Below are 21,424 nucleotides of genomic sequence, written 5' to 3'. Positions count from 1 at the left end.
AAGTCTGGTTCAAGCTACATTCACTCATTCCCCAAATATGTGCTGCTATGATCTGAATATTTATGTCCCCCTCACATTCATATGTTGAAACCTAACCCCCAAGAGATGGTGATATTAGGAGGTGGGGCCTTTGGGAGGTGATTAGCTCAGGAGGGCAGAGCCCTCATGAATGGGATCAGTGCCCTTATAAAAGAGACCCCAGAGAACTCCCTCACCCCCTTCCGCCATGTGAGGACACAGCAGGAAGGTGCCATCTGTGCAACAGGGAACAGACCCTGGCCAGACACCAAGTCTGCCAACACCTTGATCTTGGACTTCCAGGCTCCAGCATTGTGCAAAATAAATTCCTGTTGTTTATAAGCTACCTAGTTTACAGTATTTTGTTATAGCAGCCTAAACAGACTAAGGCAGTTGCCAACAACCTGCTATGTGTTAGGCACTGGGTTCATGCCAAAGATGAAGAATCAGGATAAGAGAAATAGCGAGGACTCTTCCTCACTCATGGGACTCCACACCCAGCAGAGCAGACAGACCTAATCACAGACGCACAGAGATATGTAATTATAAACTGGAGTGAATGTTATGAAGGAAAGAAAAGCCTGGCAGAATTTTTAAAAAAACGAAATAAAACAAAACATAGCCTATTCACACCCTGGGGGTCTCAGAGGGAAAAGGACAGCTTGTCCTAGCAAAGCTACTCAGGCCTAAAGGATCAGTCTTCACCTCCAAAAGTAAATATGTTTTCCCTCCCTCTCTGGGAAATTAGAGAAAGCCTGCTGCTAAATTATCCCTAAAATACACTTTATTTCAGTGCTTGCAGAAGTCCTTTAAAGAAAAGGGAGAAAGGGAGAAGGAAGGAAAGAAGGGAGGGAGGGAGGGAGGGAGGGAGGGAGAGAGAGAGAGAGACAAAGAGAGAAACTTCCAATTACTTACATGTCAAAATCTGCAAAAATAAAAAAGGACTCTACATCTAATTGTTCTTAATGCTTTATATAACATTCCCTGATAAAACACCTCCCAGCAGTTTAACCTTCAAAGTGAAAGGAAATCACCTCCGTAATTCAAACTCAAAGAAGGTGGAAGAACAGAACTGGAACATATCAGACAAATTGCCTTCTGTTTTTCTTCAATTTAGAACTCAACAATTTGTCTTCCTGTCACACCGCCTTGCTACATAAAACTTTCTGAAAAAGCTGCATCAAAAATTCACCATGAAGATTCAGGGAAAGTTTCAGAGAGAGGCAAAATTTGAGGACATCTCAAGAGGGGCATCTGGACTACATCATTAACAGCGCGTGAGACTGGTTGAGAAATTTAGACAGGGAGCAGAATGGAAGGTTCAGAATTAGACTGTATTTGGGAAGATAAAGTGTCTCTCCCTGCAGCTGAAAATAAAGAATGTGGCTGCTTTTCAAAACCATCGTTATCCTTGACTGAAAACAGCCAGGGCTGGGGGGTGAGGGGGAAAGCTCCAGTATTAGACATGACAACAGAGACACTATGCTTTGACCACAAAGAGCAGAAACCATCCTGATGACCCTGAAGAGTGGATATCGAGGGACATTCTAGCAGAGTCCACAGGCAGACCGAGGTCCAAGCCCTGTCACTGTGTGTGGGACCTTGGGCAAGACACTTAACCTGTCTCCCGCCTATGAATTGAGAAAACATCAGCACCCCACTCACTGGTCACCGTGAGCATTAACCAATCGGACATATGAGAGACAGAACAAGTCTTGGTGCACAGAAAACACCTAAAAAGAAAAAAAAGAAATGCTTTGTCTGTAACTAACAGGTGGCACCTGTTCTGGGGACCTGTCGGGTAGGTGCTTCATTCATCTCTCAGCCTGATGTGGTCACCACTGAAGCTGCTTCTAATACAGATTGGTCTCTCTGGGCAGGACATATGGAAAGAGACAGAAATGCCCTGCCTCCCACTGGTCTGGAGATGGTGGTTCAGCCCACTTTATGGACGAGCAACCTAAGGTTTGGAGAAGGAAAGCAATGCATTCGGCATTCTAGGAAAGGGCAGGGTTTCCAAGGAGCCCAACTCTGAAGCCCAGGCACTTTCCACAATGCCACAGTGTCTCCTCCACTGATGCCCATCTGACACAAAACCTTGACATGGCCACCTGTAGGTGTCCCATCTTCCCAATCTGTAAACCAGTTAGCTAGTCCGAATGTGGGAGGTGATGATTCAAAAATGGGCTTGGGACTGCCTCAATAGGAAAGTATCACAGAAACCAAAGATTCTACTACATGGTTGTCTACGGTGTATTATTTATGTGAGTAATAACTACTACTGGCACAGCTTCATCTGAGAGCCTGAACTGCCCCTGCCAATACTTCAATTATAAAAAAAAAAAAAAAAGAAAAAACAAAAGAAAGGAAAAGGTAAAGAAACTCCCCTTACTGGTACTTTTCCCCCAAAGAGGCACGTGCTCCAGGCTTCCAGGCCACACTCACACTGCAAAGGGAACTGTGTTATACAATCATCCATTCACTGAACACACACTGGCTGAGCAGCAGCTACTGTGTGTCAGGCACTGGGGACACAGCAGTGGCCAAGCAGGCCTGGCCCCAGCCCTCACTGAACTGACACTTAGGAGTGGAAGGAGGTCTATGTTCAAAAGAACACAAAGAAATGTACAAGAGCAGATAGCATGAGGCAATTTAAAATCAGAATCAAGTAAGAGAACATTACTGGGGAAACGGGGGGACACCTGCTACAGACAATTATGCCCTCTCTTCAAAGATGATGATAAGAAACAGCCGTGCAAAGTTCTGGGGGGGACGAGTTTCTGGCAGAAGAGAGAGCAAAGATGCTTAGCAGGAAGCAAGCAGGTGCAGATCAAATTGTGCAGACCGTGCCGACCATGGAAAGGAGTGTGGATTTATTTTCTGAGTGCAATGGAGTGTTTCAAGCAAGAGAATGGCATGAGTTGATTTACACTTTCAAAAGTGAAATCAGAACCGACTCAAACAAAACCACCATAAAAATTTAAGACAGTCAAGGAACTCTGAACTTAGAAACTAGATGATTATTGAGGGACTACTGCTAATTTTATTGTGTGATAATAGTGTTGTGTGTCATTTTTTTTAAGTCTTTACCTGTTAGAGATTCATATATAAAAAAGTATTTACAGGTGATATAATATCTAGGACTTGCTTTAAGGACTTTGGCAAAAAACAAAGCAGAGAGTGGAACAGGCTAGGCAAAACCAGAGTAACAACAAATTAATAGCTGCTAAGCATGGGTGATGGGTACATGGGGGCTTGTTATACAATTCCATCTACTTTTGTATGTGTTTGAAAAATTCCGTAATTAAAAAAAAGTTGAATAAGTAGCAAAAACAAACAGACATTAAAAGTTTTACCCTGTGGTCATGTAGCAGAGAGGGGGAAAAGGCATCTTGACCTGTATAAGGTCCTCTGAAAGCCAAGGTCATATCCCCATTAGCAATGAACTTGGGAGAAAGACACAGGTCGTCCCCAGCCTCATGCCCTTCATCCTTGTGCCTTCTTCTGTTAAATGACCACATCTACTGCCTGGCTGAGCAATTCCACTCCAGACAAAGAAACCAAAACAAATTAGCCCCAATCTGCACAAATGAATCAAATCACAGGCTATGGCCCTGCTGGTGACCCATGGACAACTTCCTCCTCATGGGCTTGGGCCCTCCTGACACTGTGACCATGGCAATTACAAAGGGACATGGCTAACACACACTATCTCGAGATGTGATCAGTGGGCAAAAATTAGCTCATCAGCTGGTGTTCATGGCCGCAATAATCTGCCACAGGGCTCAGGTTTTTAAAGTTGTGATGCTGACTCACTCTGCAGAAGACCTGCTACTTAATCACTCAGGTTAACAAAGGATGCACAGGCTCAGAAAGGCAGTAAACATTATCAATGAAAACACTAATGCAATTAAATTTCTTCACTTCCACATGTAAGTGAGAGCCTGTGTATTTTCTCTCTGTTCCTGGCATATTTCATTTATATAATGTCCTCCAAGCTCAACTACGCTGCCGCAAATGACAAGAGAGAGTAGAATAGTGGTTACCAGAGGCTGGGAAAGGGCAGGGGTGAGGAAGGATAGTGAGAGGTTGGCTAATGGATACAAAATTACAGATAGGTAGGGGAATAAGATCTAGTGGTCTACAGCACTGTAGGGCGACTATAATTAACAGCAATTTATTGCATACTTTCAATTAGCTGGAAGAGGATTTTTTAATGTACCCAACATAAAGAAATGATAAATGCTTGAGGTGATGGATATGTTAATTAGCCTAATTTGATCATTACACATGTACAGAAATGTCACACAGCATCCCATAAATATGCACAATTATGTATCAATTAAAAAAATTTTTTTAATTAAATTAAATTTTAAAAAATACTGGTGCCAGTGAGGACCTGGTTTGGATCTACTACTTCAAGGAGCTATGCGAATACTTTGTTTTCATCTTGTTTATCCATCCCTTAACCCCAGATAACCAAGTCTACTAGGGAGACAGACTCTAATCCAAGAACCAAACAACTAGAATCACACTTGTCATTGTTGAATCTACTGCGTCTCCCTAGAATCCTTGGCCTTGCTTTAGAGCTGACCATGGTCATCTCTTTCCTCACTGGCTCACAGAACCTCCAGCCCAGACTGGCCTTCCATCTACTTCTCTGTAATGCCTAAATGGGGAACCTTCCACAGAACATATCTGACCAATTGCCGTCCCTCCTTAAAAGCCTTCAGTGGTTCCCCACTGCTCAAAGAACCAGGCCAAACTCCTCGCTGGGACCTCTGGCATCTGTCCCCAGGATGCCTTTGCAGAGACCTCCCTAGTCATTCCCCAAATATGCCCTGGACTCCAGGGTCCCATGCTACTGCCACAGGGAGCGACCCAAAGCTTCCTCATTGCACCATCTGCTTCCGCCTCTCTCCCTAGAACAAACTGTTCTGCCTGGAAGGCCCTTTCATGACCTTCCAAAAGGAAGTCTTTGTCATTCTTGGATCCTTAGCCCCTACAAACCATACAAGGTACTTCAAAAAGTTGGTGGAAAAATAGAATTAAAAGGCTGGCCTATTAGTTCAGCTGGTTAGAGCATGGTGCTGATAACACCAAGGTCCAGGGTTTGATCCCTGTATGGCCAACCACCAAAAAAAAGAAATAGAAGAGATAATATAAATCTTTCCATGAAGTTTTTGAAGTGTCCTCATACTTGACTGACAATGGTAATAAAGACCACGGGATGATATATAACAGCCTCTATTTATAATCCACTGTGCCTCAGACACCATGATGTGTCTTTTTACCTGTATTATCTCATTTAATCCTAGCCATCATCCATGAGGTAGGTTCTATTATTTTTCCCATTTTATACATTTAAAAAATTTAAGCTCATAAAGGCACAGTAATTTGTCCAAGGTCACAAAGCTGGCAAGTGCTGAATGCACAGACTTGAGCCAAGGTCCTTCTGACTCAGACGCCCCTTTCTTAATCACTATGGAGATAATCTGATATACTGATGACCACGGAAAAGAACCTTACCAACCTCTTCACTCCAAGTAACAAAAAAAGTAAATATTTGTAAGAGTTTACTATGTACTTGGCACTAAGCACAGACCACTACCTATCAAGATACCCATTCTTTCCTGTTTTATTTAGGGTGACAATGTCCTCTACAAAAAACAAAAATCACATTTCTCAGCATACCTAGCAGAGTAAGCTCAGGCCACTGAGAAGAAAGGGAAACTGTTTGGAGCGACTTGCAGGCAAACTCCTGAGAAGAAGTTGGCACACACTTTTTTACCTTCTCCTGCTCCATCCTTCTTGCTGTCAAGAACGCAGAAGTAATGGCTGGGGCTCCAGCATCCACCTTAGACCATGAAATGACCTTGGAAATATAAGCCAAACACAGCAGGGCAACAACATAGAAGTAAATGACGAACAGTCTTTTGTTCATTTTATTCACTCAAAAATTTCTACTGAGCTCTATTATGCGCCAGGTGTCATCCAGCCCCCTTAGGATAGATACATCAGTGAACTAATGAGACAAAGGTCCCTGCCCTCATGAGGCTTACAACATAAAGACAAAAAGGCAGTAATAAATAGTGAACGTAATAAGTAACATATTAGGAGATGAGAAATGCCACAGAAAAAAGAAAGCAGAACAAAATAACGGAAACTAAGAATGCAGGTGAAGAAAGAGACTGCAGTATGGAATTTGAAGGACAAATGAGGGAATAATGAGAAAAACAAGATCTAAAATGACTCAGTTAAATTCGCTCCCAAACAACCTTGGAGAAGGAAACAGCCTCACGAGATACAGAAGAGATGTGGAGATCACCTGTGGATTTAGTTGGACCATAACAGCTCCTTATTCTCATTACCAGAAATAAGAGAATTGGATTCAAAGGTAAAACCTATTCCACACTAGATCGTCATTCCTAACTGTCCTTTTCAGCATGGTTCACAAGCGGGTTTGCAGCTCAGTAGGTGGTGTTCCAGGACCCCAACTCTTCACTTCAACCCACGCAGCTCAGCTCTCAATGAGGTTACATTTGGAGCTTCCAAACGTGTTTGAAGAAAAGGTCCTTCTGCTTAAAATAAAATGTGTTTGTGATGGTGGTTTGGCGGCAGGAGCCGAGAGGCAGCACGTTATGAGTCTCACACATCTTTGCATTGTCTGTGTTTGGCACCCAGTATGAATTCGGTGCCTTTTGTTTGCTCAGTGAACAAATAAACTTTGCAAACTTCCAGAGTCACTAGACTTGACAGTTGTCTCTCTCTAAACCGCACTGCTGCTGCTGCCAAGAATATCTCCCCTCCACTGAGCTTCCTGTTGCTCCCCTCCCTGGCTCCAAAATAACAAGAAGTTGCTTGGCAGTGATGTCACACAGCCACTGTCACTGCCTGCAGGGCATTCACATGCTGGCTATATTTAAGACCCAGGCTTCATGTTCAGTGCCATGGAAATTGCCACCTTATAAACCATAGCGGAAAGGCAAGATTTGAAAAATTATTTCTACAAATAACCAGGTTGCAAATTCTGCCTCTCCCAAGGCAAAGCGGAAAAGCCAGGAGGTTAAACTGAGCCACGGGCTGCAGCTCCCTGATCAGCTAGGTCCTGCTGTTTCGTTTGCACCATTTCTCAAGAGTAACTCGAACACTAGCATTTACTTAGCAGCAGCATCTCTCTTCCAATTGTTCACCTTCCCTGGGCTCTTTTGTTATCCCTCAAAAGCATTCTGTTACTTTTATTTACTCCTCTAGACTTCTCTACATACTTCTCATTTTAAAAGACAGCAAACAGAGCATTAATAAACGGTAGATGCTTTTCCCTCCCCAGCAGATAATTATCATAACCTTTTAATGAGAATTCCATCATATTTATTGGTTTCAATAATTTTTTATCTCCTCCTGCTTCTGTGCTTTGATGGGGAGAAGTAATGGACTAAAGCGACATTTCAGACACTACCTTCTCCCTTTTCCCTTAACAGCTGTGTATTTTTCACATCTTGATAAACCATCCAAGTCCATGTTTGGTGCAGATTTTGTGGGGAACAGCTGGCATTGGGTACTAATGACTCTGACGCTTAACCATTCAACGTGGACACGTGCTTCAAAATGCAGATGTTCATGCAAATATACCTTGCTACTTACTCCCTAAAAATTTTGGTTCATCAACAAAACCTGAGTCTTTGATTGGATTCTAGAAGCATGAGAGAAAATAAACAAGCACATGGCTTTCTCCCTGTACGTGATTGCTTTAAGAAATGCTACAATGCTCCTGTTCTCTTCCATAATGCTGCTGTCCATTTTCTTTTTTCATTTTTTATCCATCATTTTCATATAGAAAAACATCTAGGAAACCTACATTGTTCTTAAAATTCTGAAAGAGTTATGAGGGAATGTAAATGGCTCTCCCCTGTTCATAATGTTTGAGAAGGTGCTTCCATGATTTTAACTTTGGACACTAATGCATGTGGCATTTCCATTCTCCTATCTTTGGGGAAATCCCACATCACTATCCCAAAGGTCAAGGGTTCAGATCCACATACCGGCCAGCCCCCAAAAAAAAAAAAAAAAAAAAAAAAACCTTAACCACATCACTATCCCAAAAGAAGAAAAAGCTGGGAAATCATTCATGCCAATGATACTTTCACTTTCCACAGTCACAAAATCAGGAGCCAAGTGGTGATGAGTGGTGACGGTACCAGCTCAACCTCTATCAAGTGGGTCCTTCCTGCCTCCCTCTACAGCCAAGAACAGTACATAACTTGTGCCATTAAAACATTCATATCCTTTGCCCTGTGATTCCACTCCTGGGAATACATACTAAGGAAAGAAACTGACAGAGGGAGAAAGAGCCACAGATACCAGGGTAATTCGTCACAGCTTCATCTACAATCTCAGAAGACTGGGAAGCAGCCTTAACACTAACTCAGGTGGAAACCGCTAGTACACTGTGGCATGCTACAAGGCCATTAAAAATGACAAGTGGTCAGGCCCTCTCGCATTCTGCTGTGGGGGTATAAAGTGAGACCTTTTTCTTGGAAAGGATTTTGGCAATACAAATCAAGAGGCTTTACAAATGTGGGTATTACATTTTTCAGATTCTAGCTGAAGAAAATGATTTTAAAAAAACAGGAATAGCTTTATAAAAATATTCATAGAACTACTCTTAAAAGTACTCCTAAAAGAATAAAACATTGCTTAAGAAAAGGGAATGATGTGAGAAACAAGGACATATCCAAACATAGAACTCCACGTGTCCATCAAAAGTGATATTCTTGTAAGTAAACATGAGGAAATGGTTCCATTGTTTATTGGGTTACCATAAAAAAAGTTTTTTAAGGGAGACCATCAACTTACAGATTCAGAATGATCTGAATTATGTAAAATGAATGTACACATAAAATAAACTGGAATAAAACACCCCATAAGTAAATAAACTATTAACAATAATTGTGTCCAGGTGATTTTCTTCTTTAACCTTTTATGTTATTCCTAGACTTAAGGATTATAACTCGTGCACTTAATTGGGAAATCCCAATATAAGCATAATTTGAAATATATGCAGAAATACAAGAAAATGTTACAAAATAAGCAATATAAATTGCATGTGTACAGCTAATGGTAATACAACTGTAAAAATATACTTAAATGGACCAAGAATGGAAAGAATTATCACGCTAGGTTGTGGAATTTGGGACTCTTTTCTCCATTTCGGGTGCTTACATTGCTTTCATAATTTAGTATTTAAAGCATGGGAACAAGATTTCTTGAGAAATCTCAAGCTGGCTAGTCATGGCAGAATCCTGTCATAGAATCCCACTTGTGTACATCCTAACCTGAAAGTATTCAACTCAATGCTGACTGAGCAAAGCTAGTTGCAGAAGGATGGACACATGTTGAAAGCTCACATGTAGATCCTTAAAAACCCACAAAGCAGGCTGACTCAGTCTGTTTTTTGCTACTATAACAATACCTGGGACTGGGTAATTTATAATAAACAGAAACTTATTTTCTCACAGTTCTGGAAGCTGGGAAGTCCAAGATCAAGGGACTGGTATGTGGTGAGACCCTTCTTACTGCAGCCTCACATGGCGAAAGGCAGAAAGGCAAAAGACAAGGGGCAGAACTTGCCCTTCTATAACTGCATTAATCTTACCGTAAGGACAAGGCTCTCATGTCCTAATTACCTCTCAAAAGCTCCACTTCTTCCACACTGTTAAAATACCAGTTAAATTTCAACATGCATTCTGGAGGGAACAAACATTCAAACCATACCACAAGCCTACATGCTGTTTACAATTTACTTAAAAATAAAATCTAAAATAAAAATGACAAATATTAATAGTGCTAATTCTTGCAGTGGGTCATAGGACTCTGTATTTTTCAAACAAACCAACAAACAAAAAGTTAACTTCCAACTTGGTTCTGAGATTTTTTAAAAATCCCAAGTACACCCTTCTGAGACTGATTTCTGGTTTTTTTTTTTTTTTTTTTTTTTTTTTGGTGACCAGTAAGGGGATTGCAACTCTTGGCGTGGTGTCCACCATGCTCAGCCAGTGAGTGCACTGGCCATCCCTATATAGGATCCGAACCCACGGCCTCCCAGCGCCGCACTCTCCCGAGTGAGCCACAGGGTCGGCCCCTTCTGGGACTGATTTCAATTAACTTACCCTTTCAGATCATTACTAGCATTCTCTCTGAGCCCTTGCTACTTGAAGTGTGGTCTAAGAAACAGCAGCAGCAGCATCACCTGGGAACTTATTAGATATATACATGGCATCGGGCCCCACTCCAGGCCTGCTGAATGAGAATTTGAATTCTAACATGATCCCCAGGTGCTTGGTGGGTACATTAAGGTTTGAGAAACTCTGCTGTAAGCCACCAGTTGTCAACCTTGACTGCACACTAGACTGACCCGAGCAGTCTGGGTCTCACCTCCAGAGATTCTGATTTAATTGGTCTATAGGACAACCTGGACAAAACAGCTTTAAAAACTCCCCAGGTGACTGTAATATACGGCAAAAGTCTAAGCAACATATTTAGCTCTTCAACCCTGAGATTCTTTATTAGAAAGTTATTTACATCTGAGCAACAGCAGGCTAGATTAACTCCAGAAAATGACTCTTTGCGGCCTTGAAATGGAGGAATAGCTTACTTCCACGAAACCAATAATCATCATCATGAATGCTTTTACTCAGTACTTACGCAGGATACTCACTGAGCTTAGCACTTTTCGTGCTTTAGCTCTTGCATAATATCTATCAGGGAAAGACTATTACTAACCTGGTTTTCTAGATGAGAGGTATTAGAGATAAAATGACTATCGGGATCACACATCTAGATGTGACCTTGGGAATGAGCAACTCCTGAAATCATGGACCCTAGCTAGGTGCCTTACTTGCCTCACACTAGTGCCTGCACTGAGAAGGAGGCCTGAAATCCAGGCCTAACCCCAAACCCTTCCCCAAGAACAGCCAACTAAACTGGACCACATGGCACTGTCATTCAAAATGTTAAAATCTTTGTCTATATATCCCTCCCCTCTATTTTCAGCTCCCACTGGTTAGAATCAGCTGTATCTTGTTGATCTCTAATTGACTAAGGTTAACGCAGAACAGTAAATATTTGATGAGAGAATCAACAAAGAACTATATTAACTAACCATCCATCCTTCACCAAATTTCAGGAGAATCGAACTGCTGGAAAACAGCTCCTCCTAAGCCATCTTGTCTCCTGCCCTGACATGTATCTTGTACTAACCTCTGTCCCTGCACACCAGTCCCACCCCATGTTCTCAACACTTCATGGCTTTTCTGGTCTGTCATTAAAGACCTGCCAGCTTCTGACGAGCATGTGCTAGAGAATGACAAAGAGCACAATTTACTCTGCTCATGAGACTCAGCCGAGTGAAAGAGCTGGCAGCCTTGAGGAGGCAAGCTTCGCACCCAAGAAATAAGGGACAGGAGAGCCAGGATGTGCCGAGACACACAGTCAGACCTCAATGGGTAATTCAGCGTGGCCAGGGCCCAATTCATGGTAACGGACTGGAAAAGAGTCGGGCAACTGAAAAGGAACCAGAAGGCTCTTGAACACCAAATCCTGGTACATTTGCAAATAGTCTTCAGAAAGAACACTGGGGATGGGCTAAAGCAAGGATTCTCACTGGGGACAGTGCTGCCGTCTAGAGGTGTACCAAAAATGCATGGGGACACTTTTGGTCATCACAAGGATGAGGGATGCTACCAGACATTTAGAGAGTGGGACTCTAGCTGTCCTGAAGGGCCACAGCAGTCCCACACAACCAAGATCAGCCTCCTGAGGCCATTTGTGAAAAACCTGTTTACAATCTGAGCCTATAATCTAATTTAACATACACTGATTAGTTTTTACCCTAGAGCTACCCATACTCTGCTGTTTTATTTTCTGTACTTCTTATAAAGAATGACTTCTGCTCTCCTTATCTCCTTTAAATCCAAACTTATGCATTACAAGTAGATGCAAGCACTTAATCTCTAGCATAGTTGTGCCTGGCCAATATATATTGAAATCTATTTTTTATTATAAATTACTTTCCTTTTATTTCTCCTTCATATTAGAGTTAAGGTGTTACACTGACTTTTTTAAATTACTTGTGTAGGTATGTTATTTTAGCTATGAATTTTATTTCTGGAAAGTTAAGGGGGCGTTACCAAATATTTTTACAAAAAAGGGGATACTGAGTCTGCTAAGATCTAGTCTAAAGATGCCAAAGTAGCTGGACTAGGTGCTTGTTAATGGGGTCAAATTACATCAGACCTAAACACCTAAGCAAGGAAAAACACAAAAGAGAACGTAGCACAGAGACAGTCTTACTACCAGTGGGAATGCCTGAAGCCCCGAACTCACTGTATAGGACAGCTGGCACAAGAGTGTCAGCATGGTACCTTTACTTTGAGAAATCCATAGAATCCAAATGCAATGGGGAAATGACCCACTGTGGAAATAACCCACCTCCAGGGACATGGGCAGCCTCTGCCTGACCAGCATTCACCCCCCACCTGATGGGAGGAACATTCCGATTCTCCTTTTAAGGAAAGTGTCCTCTGTCACTCATTCCTGCTCTGTGTGGTATAGGTGAGAAAAGCTCACCACCTCCTCTCCGGGGGGCATGTGACCTAGACCTGGGCAGCAGGAGTAATGCATCCTGCTGGGGAAAAGAGAGTGAATCCTGGGACTTTCTCTCTCCTCCACTGGGGTTGCTAGGCTGATGGGATTTAGGCCTGCAGCTGTTGGGGGCCCTCTTGATGCCACAAGAGAAGAACAGGCCTGAGACTGAAGCTGAGACAAGGGAAAGAGAGAGACAAGGAAAGACATAGGTCCCGCATGACATCACTTGAGCCTTCTGATCCAGCTGAGCAGAAAGCCAGCTCTTCTACGCTTCTGAGTTACACCAGCCATCAAACGCACTTTTTCATGGGCTGCTCAGGGTGGGTTCCTGTCCCCTACTACTAAGAGTTCTTACTGTCTACCTACTCTAAGTGGTAAGATTTAATTGGATGGCTGAAGGGTTTCCAGAAAGCCCCAATTTCAAATAACTATCATTAGGCAGTAAAGGTCTCCAAGGGGCTGGACAGTGGGATCTGAGCAGGGCTGCAGGGCCCTTGGCCCATCCTTCCCTTACAGACTGTGCCATACAGTTCTCAGTCTCACTCGCAGGACACCATCATTGCAGATCTCACTGCTCAAAGGGACACATACTGGGCAGGCAGGGCTGGAAAAATCACCAGTAGGAGCTGAAGATCAAATGAAGGCCAGTGGCCAAGGGCTCCAAGATGTTCACTGTAGGGGAAGTTTGGACAAAGGAAAGACCCACGAGATTCTGTCTCCACATCCCTAGCCACCCATGGCAAGGCACCAGCTAAGAAGAGATACAGTAACATTCACTGAGTACTTACAGAGGGCCTGGAGCCCTGCTGAGCACTTTAGAAGCTTCAGCTCATGTAATCTTCCCAGCAATTCTATAAGGAGGCATAAAAGACATGATTTTGCCTGCCCCTTGCCTGCCCTGGGGGCCTGGCGAGGCTGTCAATCACAGCCCTCCGCTCACTCCTGGCCGCAATATGCCGAATGAAAAGTTTTCCCTAAAATGTTGTACAGTCATCCCTCGGTATCCACAGGGCATTGGTGCCAGGACCCGCCACAGATAACAAAACCTGAAGATGCTCAAGTCCTGCAGTTGGCCCGGAGCATCTTACAAATACTGTATTTTCGGTCAGCAGTTGGTTAGATCTGAAGATGTGGAACCCGTGGATACAGAGGGCTGACTGAACAGACATTAGGAGAAAGAACCCTGTACAAGGCCATCATTACTGCTGTGTGCAGAGCACCTGTTCAGGAATGACACCAGCACACAAAGGACACAGAGCCAAAGGAGGGAAAGAAAAAGCACTGGCATCACCGGAGCACCTGAGTTCAGCGACCTCTGAAGAAAGTGCCCTGCTCTTCGATTTCCCAGCTACAGCAAGAAAAAATTCCCCTGAAGACCCAAGCTAATTTAGTTTGAGTGTCTGCCACCAAAAGCACGTTAATGTGAGTTGGAGAAACTGAAATTTGAGCAGTTAAGTTACAAAGTTGCAGAGCCAGGACATTGTTGCTGTGCTCCTTCCCTAGTTAAGGGTTAGACATAGCCCTCTCAAGCCAGCAGTGACCATGAAACACCAATACGACATCCGGCTCAACACTACCTCACAGGAAGTAGGAAGAAGATTGCTCCCTGCCATCCCACCCTCTTTGAAATCTTTAAAGAGACAAAGAACTAGAGGCTCAGAAGGGTCAGGGGAATAGCCCCAATCACAAAGCTCTTAGCAACACTTTTTGTTAGTGCGCTAGCACTGCCCAGTTCTAGGAGAGAAAAGCTGTGACCAAGAATAACAGGAAGGCTGGTTCTGACCAGTGCTTTGTGAAACAACCCAGTGGGTTCTCCTCAAGAACACTGTCTTTACCCTCTGGATGAATCTCAACAAGTGAGAAGTCCTTTCGTGGACCTGGCAGGGTGACTGTTGAGGGGGCGAGTCAATTGAGGCACAGAGAAAACACAATGCACTCCAGTCCCCTAACACCCAAACAAGGAAGCCTGGCTAGTCAAGACTCCTGCAATTATAATGGAGAGAAACAAATTGCAAACAGACTCAAGAAACTAAAGCAATTTATTGGCTCACATACTTGAAAAGTCCAAAGAAAAAATAGCTTCAGGAAATGCTGGATCCAGGAGCTCAAATGATACTATTAGGAACTGTTGATTTCTCTCTCCCTCCAATCCTCATCTGTACGGTCGCCATGTGAGATAAGACTCTTCCCACAAGGTGGCAGAGTAGCTGCCAACAAGTGCTGGTTCACATTGTCCTCTGTAAAATGCTATAACTAGCTCTTATGAGATCAGCTTGACCACATGCACTTCTGTGGCACAGTCATGGTGGCCAACAGGTGGAACAGGCTGACTTTCCAGGACAGGATGGGCTGTCCTCCTCTGGAGCCCAGTGGAGGCAGTGGTGAGGCCAGTCCCATCAAACCACATATGTAGAATGGGGAGGAGGAAGAGTCCACCAAGGAAAACTGAAGTTGTGTGATGGTTAATTTTGTGTGTCAATTTGACTCGGCCACAGGATGCCCAGATGGCTGGTTAAACTTTATTTCTGAGTGTGCCTGTGAGGGTGTTTCTAGAAGAGATCAGCATTTGAATTGGTGGGTGAGTGAGTAAAGCAAATGGCCCTCCCCAGTGTGGGTGGGAATCATCCAATCCGTTGAGGGCCTGAATAGAACAAAAAGACAAAAGAGTGATCTCCCTGATCACTTGAGCTGGGACATCGACCTCCTGCCCTCGGCACACCTGGTTCTCAGGTATTCAGACTCAGATTGCAGTCTACACCATTGGCTCTCTGGCTCTCAGACCTCTGAATTACACTGGTTTTCCAGGGCCTCCAGCTTACAGATAGCAGCTTGTGGGCCTTCTCAGCCCCCATAATCATGTGAAGCAATACCTCATAATAAGTCTCTTTCTAGAGAGTTACATACATCCTATTAGTCCGTTTCTCTGGATGATGCTGACTAATACAAGTAGTGTCTGCCCTAGGAGAAAGCAGAGCCTGATGCGGGTAGCAGGCAGCCTTCGAGATAGCCCCCAGTGGCCCCTGTCTTCTGCTGTGCACACCCCTGTGTATTCTCCTCCCACATTGAACTACGGTTGATCTGTGTAGAAGTGATCTTGTGTCACCTCCAGGATAGGTTATAAAAAACATGGTGGAGGGCTGGCCCGGTGGCGCACTGGATAGTGCGCAGCTTGGGAAGCGCGGCGGCGCTCCCGCCCGAGGGTTCGGATCCCACATACAGACCGGTTCCCACTCACTGGCTGAGCGAGGCGCGGGAGCAGCACCGAGGGTTGCAATCCCGTTGCCGGTCCCGGTCCGGTACGGGGGCGACACTGAGGGTTGCGATCCGTTGCCGGACACGGAAAAAGACAAAAAAAAAAAAACATGGTGGATTCCATTTTGGATGTACTCTCTATTGCTCATGGGTTATTCACGCTGGGAAATCAACTACTGTGTTGTGAGCAGCCCACATGGCAAAGATGTGAAGTCTCCTGCCAATAGCTAGATAAGGGCACTGGTCAAGCCCTGGTCAAGCCTTCAGATGACAGCAACTCTGGCCAACAGCTTTACTACAACCCCCAGCTAAACCATTCCTATATTCCTGACTCACAGAAACTGTGAAGGATCATAAATATCTGTTGTTTTAAGCCACCAAGAGCAGAAATAAAAAATGTCCCCACAATAATCTAACAACCTGTTTACATGCTTCCCTCAAAGGGATTTCTCCTCGTGTAAATTTGTGTCTTTCTTTTAACATCTGTCTCATAGTTTGAATTTTCTTAATTCAATTGGAAACAAGGCAATCAATTATTTAGAGGAATGTGACTTACACAGCCTTAACTGCTACTGACTATATAACACCTCCGCATCAGAAGCTAGCAGCTGCTCAGGGCCACAAAAGCCCTGGGCTAGATATATGACCTTGTTCTAGGGAAGCCACTAATTCTGTGCAAAAGGAATATGTAATCAAATGCTATATTTTCTCAGTGACATTTCAGTGTTACAACCATACACTCAGAGCCAGTAGAACACATACACACTAACACACTCTTAGCATTAGAATACTTACAGAACAATTACGTTGTATACTGTTGAATATACTAATTATCCTTATTTAAGCCTCACACATTGCACATAGGTAATGATATTCAATTCTGTACCCCACAGGCAAGAAGGCAGGAAGGCAAGAAGGAAGAATACTTACAGGAAAAATCAATTTCACTTTTATGACTCTGAAACAGCCTAGGTTTTAATTCTTTCTGCACCATTGCTCTTAAAATATAACTTTTAATGAGGCAAGGTTTCCTAATAACATCATTATTATATTAAAGAAAAATGATATTGATAGTTAACGTTTATTGAGCATTTATGAAGCACATTTACTGAGCTGACATACAGTCTCTCATTTTATCCATGCAACAACTCTATGAGGTAGACAGTTTTCTTATCCCCATTTTATGGCTAAGGAAACTGAGAGCCATCTCTTTTTCATAAAAGTTAAGTAATTTGTCCAAGGTGACACAACTAGTAAGCAATAGAGCAATGATCTGACCCCCGCAGCCCAGTGCCAGAACCAGTACCATAAATCACTAGGCCAAACCACCTGCATTATGAAACCTGCCACCTGAATACATGTGGGCCTGAGAGCAGGACAGCCCCGATGCACACATATGGGCCTCATCTTCCAGTCTGTGCCCCTTCCTGCCCCACCCCGGCTGCCCCATCAGCTGCAGCACCCCCAGACCCCAAGCAACAACCAGCGAAGCAGGTGCACTATCCACCAATACTGACAACTGTGCTTCTGTGGCCAGAAGCAAGAAGAAAGTGCTGACAGCTGGCAGAGGTGAACTCTGTATGGAACATGCCAGTAATGGGGTTTTTCAAAACTTACACATCTTGGGCCGGCCCGGTGGCGCACTCGGTAGAGTGCGGCGCTTGGGAGTGCGGCAGCGCTCCCGCCGAGGGTTCAGATCCCATATAGAGACCGGTCCGCTCACTGGTTGAGCGCGGTGCGGGCGCAACACCAAGGGTTGCGATCCTGTTACCGGTCACGAAAAAAGACAAAAAGGAAAAAAAAAACTTACACATCTAGCTGAACCGTTTGCTTTCTTCCATTTTCTCCTTCTGAAATATTCGTCGGTTTTACAGATGTGCCTTCTGCCTGCACACTGCAAACTTTCAGACACCTTAAACTCTTAGCTACCAGTTGTTTAAAGGGGGAGACTTCAGATTATTAAATTGCCTTGTTAAGAAATTAGGTTTTTTCCTACCCCATTTATGGGATAAAATTTTCCCAAGAATTATCACATGCACTTCCTTTAAAATACTCTTACGATAGCTTGCTCGTGTCCAGAGCCTTGTGCTCTGAGACATACTTCTCTCCTCATTCGGTCCTCTCGGGTGGATAAGACCATCCTCTCCATTTCAGAGATGAGAAAGCACATACTTACAGAAGTTGAGCAATTCACCCAGAAACACACAATTTGCGTGTAATGAAGCAAGAGCTCGAGGCTAAGCTGACTCCTAATATCAGCCATTACAATGACAGGGAATACATTGTCTCTCTCTGATGACTTAGAGCCAGCATCTCTAAAGACTTAGGTCTTTATTGTGAACATCAAATGCAGCTATGTCACAGAACTCCAGCGTGGCCATGCAGAATAGCAGGCCACTTGAGAAAATGCCAAATTAGGCACCTATTACTCTCTTTATAACAGTCATTTAATTGTCTCTGTGGCTCTTAAGATGTCATTTTATTTTTTATTTTTTATTTTTTTTTTTTGGTCTTTTGTCTTTTTCCGTGTCCGGCAACGGATTGCAACCCTCAGTGTTGCCCCCGTACTGGACCGGGGACCGGCAACGGGATCGCAACCCTCAGTGTTGCGCCCGCGCCTCGCTCAGCCAGTGAGCGGGAACCGGTCTGTATGTGGGATCCGAACCTTCGGGCGGGAGCACCGCCGTGCTTCCCAAGCGGCGCACTATCCAGTGCGCCACCGGGCCGGCCCCTTAAGATGTCATTTTAAAATGTGAAGAAAGGGGAGAAATTCAAAGAATGAAAATTAACATGGGATCACGGTGCCAGCGTTCGATCACACATGTAAAACAATCACATTAGTGCCATGCACCTCATCTAACAGTATGAAGATGGTAAATGCTGCTGCTGTAAATTTACTTAACTCTGGACTCCCTTGCACATCCACAAGACATATTTATCTCCTGGTCTTATTTAAAAGTAATCTTAAAGAACAACCAATAAACTGCTTATCTTCCCTAAATCAGGAAAAGTCTAGAAACAACCCAAATGTTAAATTGACCATATTAAATTGACCATTCCAATCCAGAATGGTCAATTTAATGCAGTGCATTAACTCAGTGAAATACCACATCTGGGTATATAAAAATGATTAACATGAAGCCTATATGGAAACAATATGAACTACTTTTGCAGTGATAAGTAGTGGAAGGAGGTAGACTAAAAACTGACAGGCTAGAGATAAGTACAACATATAAAAATACGTTTGAATGTGAACAAACTCAGTTAAAAAAGCATGTTTTTATATGAGCTGATATTTTTTTATTTTTGCTTTCTTTAATAAAATATAAACAAAGTCATGGAAAAGGAAATAAAATGGCTCAAATAAAAATAAGCTCAATCATACTCTTAATTAGAGAAATGGGAATGAAAAATACTCTGCCAGCATCATTTTTCACCCATGATAATATCAGAGACCCAAATAATATCACAGATCCCACCCTGTGAGCACAGCTGTGCAGCAGCAGGCAGCACACATTGCCGTGAAACATACATGGCCCAGAATCTGCAGAGGGCAAACTGGTGATCTCCATCCATCTGACAAACACACTGCACCTTAACCCAGCAATTCTACTTCCAGGAATGTTTCCAACCAATATACTCATATAGGAACACAATGACAAACACAGAGGTTATTTGCCATGGCATTACTAGTGTAGCAAAAGACTGGAAGTGACCTCAATGCCTGGCTGTTGGAGGACTGCTTAAACAAATTCTGGCATGGTCAGACAGTGAAATATCATGAGCTCTTCCAAAGCAGATGGCAGCCCTGTGCGCACCAACACAGAACAATCTCTGAGATGCAAAGTGAGCAGTGTGTAGGAAATGCTACCATTCCACCTTAAGGAAGAAAGGGAGGAGGGGAGGGAACAGAAAAGAACAAGTATATGCAATCCTATCTGCTTGTGTATACATGGAGTATCTCTGGCATTGGTAACACTGACTGACCACCTCCAGAGAGCCAATTGGGTGGCTGGGACAAGAGAAAGGGGACTTGCATAATTTACCCTTTTGTATTTTTGAACTACGTGCATACATATTATTTATTCAATGAAATAAAATACATAAATTTTATTTCCTTTGGTCATTTTTTTTTTTTTTTTTTTAAATTAAAAACTGTGGTTGAAGGCTGGCCAGATAACAGCAAGGTCAAGGGTTTGGATCCTTGCACCAGCCAGCCAGCCACCAAAAAAATTAACAATAAATAAAAAATAAAAAGTGCAGGTTGAAGGTATGCTTGAGATTTTAACTAAATCCCCACATGCTTGGCTCTGTGTCCCTCCCCCTCCCCTACCTTGCCAGCGCCTGGACCTTCATGACGTGCCGCTCCTCCTGCTCAGCCAGCTTCTTTTTCAAGGTGTCGACCTCTTGCCGGAGTGCAGCTGAGTGCTCCATCTCGCCATCGAGCAGGTTCCGCAGTGATCTGAGAAGAGGGGACCCCGTCTGTTCAGATGCTGTCAACTCATACTTCATCGAGCCCAGAACACGGTTCTTCACCTAAATCATGTCCTAATTCATTCATTCTCCACAAGGCTCTGCACAAGCCATAATTCAAGTCTATCTCATCTAAACTATTTAAGAAGATACCAAACTCTGGTCAAGAGCCTCAGAATAATAGTTAGGATGGACTCCAGAGCACTCATCTGTGGCCCAGGCTCCGTGTCCTGATCGCATGAGAGCAGGCTGGCCATCTGACACCTTCAATCAAGGGAAGATAATGAGTTGAGCAACTCCCAGGCAAGTCCCCTTTCAAGTCATCCTGCTCAAAGGTGTAGCACATTAAACTGACACCATTTTGTCACAGCCACACCGGGTAAGAGATTTAACAAAAGAAAACATGCCAGAAAAGGCTGAAAGAATAATCTAAGGCATAAAAATAAAGTACCTGCTCAGAAGATCTGACAGGTGTCTAGTCTCTTCCTCCTCTGCCCACAAAATACACAGTGAGCCTGTGTTCCGTTGCTATTTCTAGGTTAAACAAGCCTGCAAAGCATTTTATATCACTATATAGTTTGATATGGCATAGTGGTTTTACATTCCCAAGCTTGTCAGCCCTACAGAACATGTTCACTTGTGCATCCATCATTCCTGATCTGAAATAAGGGAGAAGGCAGAGGCTCTTCTAGAACTCACCACCAGTTACCACCTAGGACTGAGCCATACATGGTTCTGCTGACCATTTACTTCACTGTACCTGAAATGGCTATTTCTAGACATGAATTACTGACTGTGGTGCATCTACATACTAAGTCAGAGGACACTGGCCATGTAACATCAGAATACAAGCAAAAATGTCTGACCCGCCCACACACTCCCATTATTCACTGAATTCTCCAAGACCTGTGTTCACTAACAGCTTTGAGAAAATTCCCCTCTTGGGGTCTGGGAGCCCCTGGTACAAACATGGTATGATTTTTTTTTCCTTCTCTGGGAAGGAGAGAGATTAACAGACAGAAACTATTGTTCTTGG

At 43.5% G+C, this 21,424-nt stretch overlaps 1 protein-coding gene across 1 annotated transcript in view; it reads right to left on the bottom strand.

Annotated features, from left to right (window-relative positions):
• Positions 1–21,424, bottom strand: part of LOC103607302 (sorting nexin-29) — a gene marked incomplete at its 3' end in the record, with an annotated part of 379,169 nt that overhangs the window by 237,136 nt on the left and 120,609 nt on the right. Inside the window, exon 13 of the mRNA XM_008591823.1 lies at positions 20,249–20,377. Within this exon, the coding sequence (XP_008590045.1) occupies positions 20,249–20,377 (129 nt within the window). The remainder of the gene's footprint in view (positions 1–20,248; positions 20,378–21,424) is intronic.

The sequence above is a fragment of the Galeopterus variegatus genome, unplaced genomic scaffold (assembly GCF_000696425.1).
Source record: "Galeopterus variegatus unplaced genomic scaffold, G_variegatus-3.0.2 Scaffold150, whole genome shotgun sequence".
Classification (NCBI taxonomy): domain Eukaryota; kingdom Metazoa; phylum Chordata; class Mammalia; order Dermoptera; family Cynocephalidae; genus Galeopterus; species Galeopterus variegatus.
The sequence above is the reverse complement of the archived record's forward strand: the minus strand, read 5'-3'. Positions and strand labels throughout refer to the sequence as shown.